This window comes from Python bivittatus, unplaced genomic scaffold (genome assembly GCF_059951505.1).
Source record: "Python bivittatus isolate LINGU-HERP-01145 unplaced genomic scaffold, Pbiv_v1 ctg000070_np1212, whole genome shotgun sequence".
Lineage (NCBI taxonomy): Eukaryota > Metazoa > Chordata > Lepidosauria > Squamata > Pythonidae > Python > Python bivittatus.
In genome coordinates, this window is record NW_028277034.1 from 449127 (window position 1) to 458549 (window position 9423).

The window sequence follows — 9423 nt, forward strand, 5'->3', positions numbered from 1 at the left end:
GCGCTCAAGGCAATTTGGCGTTGACACAAAGTATCTGCTTGCGGTTTAGTAAAGTGGTCCCAGCTGGCCCATTAATCAGTTTGCGGTTTCTCACTTCCCCTTTTCCTTTGCTGGCGCTCGGGTGGTGAAACTGACTAAGCATGGCTGGGCAAGTCCCTAGCCGTGCCGTGCCGGCTGAATCTGACAGGAGGGACAAGTGGTTCAGAAGGGACCCTCCCTATTTTTCTGGGGCTGTAAAGGGGATGGGAGGAGAAATGTACTTTCAGACTTGCAAGATTCTGTTAATGTAATGTATAGTAAAGTAGAATTAGCTTATCTGGCTGTGTTTCCTGTCTGGTCTACCTTGCAAGGCTGACATCAATCTTGCATTTCGTTTCTCCCCATCACCTCTTCAGCCCAAGAAACTAGGGAGGGTCCTCCTGAACCGCTTGCCCTGCCCATATCCCTTTTGTAGGCTAAGCTGCCTCTTGTCCAACGGTTCCCCTGGCTGTGGCTCTTCCCTCTGTGTCCCAACATCACTCCCACATACAGGTAGTCCTTGACTTATAACCATTTGTTTAATGACCGAAGTTACGATAGCACTGAAAAAAGTGACTTACAACCAGTCCTTGCACTTATGACTGTTGCAGCGCCCCCGTGGTCATGTGATCGCCATTTGCAACCTTCCCAGGGGGCTTCTGGCAAGCAAAGTCAATGGGGGAAGCCAGATTTGCTTAATAACCGTGGCAAAAAATTGTAAAAATGAGTCATAATATTGGGCACAACTTACTTAACGACTGCATCCCAATTGTGGTCATAAGTCGAGGACTACCTGTGCATTTTTAAAAGTTTCAATAAAAAAGAAGATTAAAAACGAATATAAACTATTATAAAGTAAGGAAGAAAAAAGAAAAATAAAGAAATCAAAGAGAAATCAAAAAGTGCAAGAAAAGAAAAGAAAGTTTAAGAAAAATGGAAAAGAAAGAAAAAAGATACAAAGAAGTGGCTTCCAATATTTTTCCCAGAAGTTATAAGTGCAATTATATTTTAATCTCTCTCCCTAAAGTTACATCATAATACTCTTCTTTCTATAATTTATCCTGTTTAATCATCACACAGGATCACAACTGAGTGACATTCTTTTTCAAATGAGCCATTTGTTTGTTTTACTTGTATATTCATCTTTATGGAGAAACTGATGTTGGCTCTTTTTAAACAGAACTAACCTCACTTTCTTCCTTTCTCATTACTCTTCTCTTCTTGTCCTTAACTCTGGCAAAAATTTGTTCTGGCCCCCTATTGTTTTACACCATGTTGCCTTTGTCTTGTTCTTTCCCCACTGCTGAGTTAAAAAGCTCTCCTCCCACCTCTGAGTTGGCAGCAAATTCAGCTTGCCCAGATGTTGCCATCCCCACTGCCTCTCTTCTGCCTCCCTTCCTCTGGAGAGATTGCTAAGGAAAAGGATGGTGGATCCCTCTGGCTTGGCTGTCCTCCCCATTGGTACGTTTAATGGTTGAATGCTTTCAGATGTCACCCCTTTGCCAACCCAGTAAGGGGGGCAAGTTTAAACAGCTGGATCTGTGCTTAAATCCTAAATCCTCCTGGATTTCCAATCCCAGGGATTAGATGGGGAGGGGGCTCTCAGAGACAGCTACCCCACTCCAACGCCTGCAGTTGGAATCTGGGCTGTGAGGCCTTTCTCAAAGCCAGGTCTCCAAACTGGGGACTGCAGAGAGAGGCTGCTCTGAAAGGTCCCGACTCTCCTGCTGGCTGGCCCTGGGGGATGGTGACCGGGACCTGGAGGGGTCACCTGCCTACACCCGCCTGAAGTAGCCAGTGGACGCTGGGCTGATCCCACCTCCTAGGGGTGGCCTGACTGCCCACAGGTGGAATAGTGGTGGTGCAAATCAAAGCTGCCTGCTTAAGGGGAAGACCCTATTTTAACACCAGAGCAGGTAGGGAAGAGCTCAGACTGCGGTGGCTGTGAGGACCAAGATGCCAGGATCCTTCCCAAAAGGGCCAAGCTTGCCAACCCACTATGCCAGCTCTCCTGGCACCTCAGGGAAACCCAGTAATCAGAGGCAGCAAAGCACAAGCCAGAAGAAAGGGAACAAGTTTATTCTGAGTCTAGTTTTTGACCCTTTGCATTTTTAAGTTGCAGTAGGACACTTTCAGCATTGATTTGATCAGGTTCTCTCTGACAAGGGAAGTATTTAGGCTTGCCCCAGCACCTTTTCTTCTTTGCTCCTTTTTTGTGGAGGAAATGAAGATTCCAATTTAGTGGAGATCTCTGCACTTTGGGAGTGTTTTCTGGCTGTGAAGAAAACTACAAGTTCCCTCTGTCTCAAGGATATTGTGGCAAATGTCTGGAAGGGATTCAACTGAAATTTGAAAGATAGAAGTCTTCTACCCTTTATTTGTTGGATTGTTTACTTTTTAATATACAGTGGAACCTCGGTTTACGAACTTAATTCGTTCCGTGACTCTGGTTGCAACCCGAATTGGTCGCAACCCGAAGGAAATTTCCCCATAAGGTTCAATGTAATTACCGTTAATCCGTTCTGGCGTGGAGGACAGGGAGGTGGCTATTGCTTGGAGGGAGAGTCCCCCTCCCTACGACCACATGTCAGGGCCGGAAAATGGCCGCGGACCACGTGTCAGGGGCAGAAAAATGGCCGTGGACCACGTGTCAGGGGCAGAAAAATGGCCGCGGACGGTGTCACGGGAGGGAAAATGGCCGCATATCCTGTTCGTACCCCGAGGCGGAGTTCGCAAACTACAGCAAAATTTTGCAGCCGGAGCTGGTCGTAACCCGAAAAGTTCGTTAACAGAAGCGTTCGTAACCCGAGGTTCCACTGTACTTGTAATACACTGGCAGTAGTGATTTTTCTATAGGACAGCTGCTGTTGATGAAAACCAGGAATTTCTCATACTCCCTCCCTGAGATGTGTGCATTGAATGGTAGGATCTATTTCAAGTAGGTCAGTCTAAAGGCACCTGATGCCCAGCCATGTGTGGCTCTAAAGGTCAAAACAGCACTTTGAATTGCACCCACCAGCCTATTGCAGAGCCCAAAGCAATGTGTTATGTATGTGTGAATAGCAACTCCTATCTGCCAAATAATATTGAATAATGTTGATTAGATTTTGTGGACAACCTTTTAATATGACTATCAGGGAGGGTGGCACCTCTGGTGGAGGGGCCTGCCATGCTCTTTCTAGGACTGCTTGTTCACCTTTGGTCCCCACCTGGCGCTCAGCTCTCACCTGTGGCTCCACGTAGCTGTAAGATGTGCAGCAGCCACACCCCGGTAAACCATCTTGGCAGATGGGCCAAACCAGGTGAGGGTAGCTGACGGGTCTTTGACTCTTGATGAGATAGGGGATTTGTTTATCCCAGTGTGTGAAGTCTGGCCTTGGCAGATTGAGCGGAGGAGACTGATCAATGGTTCAGTGGTCAAGAAGGCAGTCCCGGCAGACATTGCAGAGTGCTAAGAGCACGACAAGACGCTTAGACATCCTGGTCATCCACTGCAGCAGGAGAGGTCTCCAGCCATAACAGTTCTCTGTGCCACTGGATTAAGGTCTCTTATGCTGAGAGAATGGGACTGCCCCTGTGCAACAGCTGTTCCACGTAAAACTCCATCACGCACAGGTTTCTGTTGTGCAATTCATCTTCATCTACAATTCATCTGCAAATCATCTCAATCCAAATCTAATTTGTTGGGCCCTGCAGCGATGTTGTTTTCAGTCATTAAGTCATGTCTGACTCTTCGTGACCCCATGAACCATATCGCGCCAGGCCTTCCTGTCCTTCACTGCCTCCCTGAGTTTGCTCAGTTTCACGATCATTGCTCCTGCAGCGATGGGGGAATGGCAAAGCAACGGGTGGAGATGACCACTGGCAGTTGTAGTCACAAACCTGCACATGGGCGGCCCTTGGACCAGTGGTCATTCATCTTAGTACCCAGGGCAGCAGGAATGTCTGGCAGCATCCTGTGCGACTGGGAGCCCTTCTAGGATAGCACTGCCCTTATTTGAAGACAGTGTTAGCTATGAGGAGATCATTGGAGTGGCAGAAATGTATAAGTTGGTCTCCTGCTTCATTTCAGTTTCCTAAGCCATACAATCCTAAGCCATACATACATGAGGGCAGGAGTTAGAAATGGTACCCTAAACATTGCCTGCCCCACAACATCTGGCTAACTAATCACAGATGGCAGATCTTTGGACAAAGAAATTGACTCCAGGATCAGCAAAGCCAGCCAGTGCTCAATCAATACATCTGTACCTCCACAAAGCTGAATGTCTACAGAGCTGTGGTTATAATCTTCTCTCCTAAATGGATGTGAGTCCTGGACTCTGTACCGAAGACACATCAAAGAACTGGAGAAATTTCACATGCACGCTGTCTGCTCCATCCTCAGCATTTGTTGGCAAGACCATGTCTCCAACCTGGAGGTCTTGGATCATGTGGAGTCCACCAGCATTGAGTCCCTGATTATCAGAGCTCAGATGTGGTGAGTGAGACACATCATCAGAATGGATGACCACTGTATGCCTTGCCAGTTGCTCTATAGCAGGGGTCCTCAAACTTTTTAAACAGGGGGCCAGTTCACAGTCCCTCAGAATGTTGGGGGGGCGGACTATTTATTTATTTGTTTGTTTATTTATTTATTATTAAACTTGTATGCCGCCCATCTCCCCCAACGGGTGACTCTGGGTGGCTCACAATAATAGTTTGAAAAAAACATGAATGAATTCTTATGCACACTGCACATATTTTATTTGTAGTACCAAAAAAAAAAACAGGAAAAAAACAATACAATAATTAAAATAAAGAACAATTTTAACCAACATAAACCCCACCCTGCATTGGTGGTCAGTGTCAGTAAATGTTATCCTCCCCCCATCCCATCCCCTCTGCCCCCTGCCCCCCGCATTATTGGTCAGTGCCAGTGGCCATTCTCCTACTTGACGGGCAACCACACAGCCCAAATGGAGAAAGTAATATGGCGCCCTGGACCCCACCGATCACCCTGCACAGAGGATCCCTCCCACGGAGTATGAGAAAGTATGAGTTGAAGTGCCCCTGTGGTTGTAAGTGTGGACGGGCTGCCAAGTGCCTGAATTTTGATCATGTGACTGGAGGGGTGCTGCAACAGCTGTAACTTTGGGGACTGAGCATAACTACTAAATGAATGGTTGTTAAGCGATGACTACCTGTACAAAGAATTTGAGATGATGGAACAGGTCTGGGCAAGGAAGAAGAGTTTGGATATAAATGCAAGGAACAGAAGAGAAGAAAAAGTGAAACAGAAACTGAGTACAATACTTTCTGCGGTCCTGATAATTTGCAAAGAAGTAGGCTGACCTGATTTCCAAAAATAAAAACTTGGATATATGAATATTAAAAAATGCATACATGTATACAAATCTACAAATCAATTTCCCCAAAGTCACAGGCAAAAATTACCAGAAAAAAAAGGACACAAAGATGTTTAGAAGAGCTTCTCTGGAATGAAGCAAGTTTAAGTAGTTCCAAACATTCCTGTTCCCTGTTGTGCTTTTACACTCTGTGAAAAATTATTTCCAGGCCAAATTAATTTAATAAATGACTAACAATCAATTGACCACTCTCTCCATCATAATAAGGCTATCAGACCTGATCTGCAAAAATCCATTAGTTGTCAGCAAAGAGATACAGGAAACACTAACTTTGCTTCTTATTCTGGATTTCTGCAGACTAGTACTAATCAATCAGCCGGTAAAATGGATAATGGAATAGCTTCATTCCCATGTTCCCTTCTACCATAAGGTACCCCGAGACTTGATGAGTGATGGAAAGACATCATTTCTTTGGCTACTTGTTCCCATACTGTTCTACCTGCTCTACCTTGAGCCCTCCCATTAGTTCGAGGATGTCTTCCCCAAAATCAGGACTGTTCCTGTAAAACTGGAATTTAATCTTGGAAATAAGTTTCAGGCACTGAGAGTGCCTTCTGTTGACTAAAACCTAGTCATGGCAGCAGGTTATTGGGAATATTTTAATGACATTCCCAAAGAAATCCATTGTGTGGGCAAAACAGGAAGGAACATAAAATGCAAACCCCAAGCACCATGAGAACGGGGCTCCTACCATTCTCCAAATAGGGCGCCTGTACTCATGCGACCTGGGGAAGGCCAGATGGTTTCCGAGGGATTGCAAGAACAGGGTGGGCAATTGGGAGAAAGAATGACACAAGCAGTTTGGAGAACGACACACCGATCACCCTGCACGGAGGATCCCTCCTGCGGAGTACGAGGAGAGGAGGAGAGCCACCGGACCTGGTATACCTGCCATGTAGAATAGTCCGGCTCTGCGATCTCCCTCCTCGTGCATCGCCTGCAGCTCCGGACACAGCCCCGACACTTCCGCTTATGTGATGGACTGGAATAGTGGAGGCCAGAATCGGGGAGTGAAGAATGTTCTTTCATCTCCCGAAGCGCGGGGAAGAGATAAGAGGATGAGGCTGGCACCTCCCTGAGGAATGCAGGCTATGTTTACTGACAGACCCTGGGAACTGGTTCCAGTCTGGGAAGATTCTTGATAGAGGTTGTAGCTAATAAACCTTGCTGGATTGAATCTGCATGGTTTCCTGGAGTTCCCCGGGCTAAACCTGACAGCTTCTGAGAGACAGCAGCGGCGGCCAATCAGGTGGGCGGGCCAGATAAATGACCCTGGCGGGCCGTATCCAGCCTGCGGACCGTAGTTTGAGAACCCCTGCTCTATAGTGTACTGGAGTCTAGGAAGAGACCTCGAGATTGGCTATGCAAGTGCTACAAAGATGCTGTGAAGCAAACCCTATGCCACTGTGATGTCCAGCCAAGGGAACTAGAAGCTGCAGCTATTGACCCACTGGCGAGCCCTATGCTATGAAGCCTCCACTGGCTTTGAAGACAGGTGCCGACAAAAACTGATGGAAAATCGTGAGTGGCATCACAGAATAACACCCACAGTTATTGTAACAATGAACTTCTAGTGCCCCCATTGTGCTCAATTCTGTGCTTCCAGATTGGGACTGCAGAGCCACCTCTATGTCCATAGATGAATTGCACAACAGTGTGTCTTCTTCGAACCTGAAGGAGTTCCATATATACATTCAGGTTTATGCTCCAACCATTGATGCAGAAGAAGAGGAAGAGATTATCAAGCCCAATTTGAAATTGACAGAACATGCAAGCAAGATGTGCTGTTTGTAACTGGAGACTGGAATGCCATAGTTGGAAATATGGAAGAGGAAAATGTAGTTGGTGTCAGGTTCGGTCAGCACGGGGCTTCGGGGAAGCTCGTAGCCAGCGAACTCCACCGGCGGCAGCTAGCGAGGAAAAGAGGAACTGAAAGCGCCGCTAATTAACGGGCCACCTGCGCCCAGCCAAACAGGAAAACCGCAGCGGAAGCTTTAACTATAGACTGATAACGGCGCGAGCCAACAATGAACGGGGCCGCAGGCAGCGAAACAAGATCGCGCGCAGCACAGAACCCTCGGGCTTGCACGTAACGGGGAGGGACCAACCCAAGCCGGGGGGGACTGCCCATCAAGGACAATGGACCCTGACCGAACCTGCCATCATGGACAATCAAGGGGGATTATTAGGAGCGCCAATAATCCGCAGCAGCAACGTGATCGCGGGGCGGGAAAAAAGCGCGGGAAGGGGGGAATATAACAAGTGATGCAATTGTACCAAGCCAGTCCTGGCTTTGCTTGTGACTACTACGTTACGCATGAGTAAACCTTCTTTGTGAACCACACGTGTCACGAGAGTTTCTCTGTCGAACGGGGCAAACCTTACATAAAGCCAGGACTCACATTGAGTGCTACCCGGTACACACCGAGGAGCGCTCACCTTTCTTTCCCTGCAGCCAAGACCGGAGAGGAATTGATTAACGGCACCAGGAGATGGCAAGCGATGGGGAAACCGCATGCCAGCTGGGCTACCAGGAGCCCAGATCCGAAGGCGTGATGGCGGGACCAGTCCGGGGCGAATGGCGCACGGACACAGCCAAGAGGGCGCCAGAGGATGGGTGGTCGTTCGGCGGGGGCAGGAGCCCCAACGGGTCGCCAGCATGGGGGGTCGCGACGAGTAGTGACTCGGAACCCGAGGCCCGAGAGCGTGAGGAACGATTCACCCGACTGGAGGCCAAGATCGAGCAGCGGATGGATGCTGTCCAAGTGATGTTGCAGACCATCTTCCAGCGGGGCAAGGCCCCAGGGGCAGAGTCGCAGGCGAAGAAGGAATCGGGCGATACCGGCAGCAGTGAGGATACGACCTCAAGAAACTGCACGGAGCCTAGACCAGAGGTTGCGCAGATGACTCCAGTCCCTAGCGTGAGGAAGAGGGGACCCACAACCACGGCCAGTTCGCAGGGCACCAAGCGGGCGCTCAGCAGCGGGACGGAGCCAGAGGGCTTGACGGGACGTGCGGTTCCCGGGAGCAGCGGCGCAGGGTCCAGGAGCCAGGAGCCGGAGGAGAGGCTGGACGGGCTGGAGGGCGACCTCCAGCAGCAGACGACAGCTGTACCGGGCATGCGGGAGGCATGGAGTGGCGGACCCAGGGCCCCGGCTGGGGCAGCCGCAGAGGGCGGCGTGGAGACCAGGCTAGCAGAAGTGGTCAGCCTGACGGGGAGCGTGAAGGGGGGTCGGCGGCCAGCAGAAGCGCCCCGATTCAGGAGCTCAAGGAGCGAGCTCTTGGGGCGCCCCAAGCCTATCTCCCTGCGCAGGACAGGCTCCACTCAGAGATCCAGGGGGGAGCACCCAGTAGGGACGACCTGGAGGCTCTAGTGAAGTGGAGCTGGCTGGTGGAGACGGCGGGGGATGCCGGAGACCCGGGGAAGCGAGAGGCGTGAGCCCCGATACCAGCCACAGCGGACCAAAGTGAGGCGGCACCGGAGGCGAGGCGCAGGAGCCGACGGCAAAGGATCGAGGTTGGAAACGCCCGGCAGACTGCAGGGACCTGCTACCGGTGTGGAGGCAAGCGGCATCGGATGGTGCAGTGCCCCTCGAGGCAGGGGGTCTTGGCGAGCTGCACAAAGGACGGGGGCCGGCGATTCCCGGCTATAAGGGACCCCGACCGATCCTGGGAGGAGACAGCAGCTAGTGGAGCGGTGTGCAGCAGAGCCGGCTGGCTCACGAGGAAGCCCGGCTCTGCGAGGAGGGGAGAGCGAGCCAGCGGGAGGCGATGGCCGGCGACGCTGAGGCGCACCCCAGAGCAGCCAACGGAGTGGCAGCATGAGGAAGGGCGGGACAGAAGAAGCTACTCGCCCATGAGGATCAGGGTCCACCTCAAGGGGGTGAGATCAGAAGCAGAGGCGAAAGTCGATGCCTTGCTGGATTCGGGATGCACCCACTGCCTGATCCACCCGGTACTGGCATCCGCGCTGGGGCTCAGCGTGAGGAGACTCAGG

The 9423-nt window shown here is 50.4% G+C and overlaps 1 protein-coding gene across 1 annotated transcript; it reads left to right on the plus strand.

Annotated features, from left to right (window-relative positions):
* Window positions 1–7820: 7820 nt before the first annotated feature.
* On the plus strand, window positions 7821–8865 carry LOC148216824 (uncharacterized). The gene is made up of 2 exons (XM_088133241.1): window positions 7821–8629; window positions 8740–8865. Exons 1-2 carry the CDS (start codon window positions 7919–7921, stop codon window positions 8863–8865), a joined length of 837 nt encoding a protein of 278 aa, XP_087989367.1. The 5' UTR covers window positions 7821–7918.
* The last annotated feature ends 558 nt before the right edge of the window (window positions 8866–9423 follow it).

What these genes read in the sequence shown, in the direction of transcription:
- LOC148216824 (XM_088133241.1), top strand. Translation starts at nt 7,919, where the DNA reads ATGGCAAGCGATGGGGAAACCGCATGCCAGCTGGGCTACCAGGAGCCC. An exon ending in AGACCAGGCTAGCAGAAGTG is followed by an intron (nt 8,630 to 8,739) that starts GTCAGCCTGACG and finishes CTCCCTGCGCAG; the next exon opens with GACAGGCTCCACTCAGAGAT.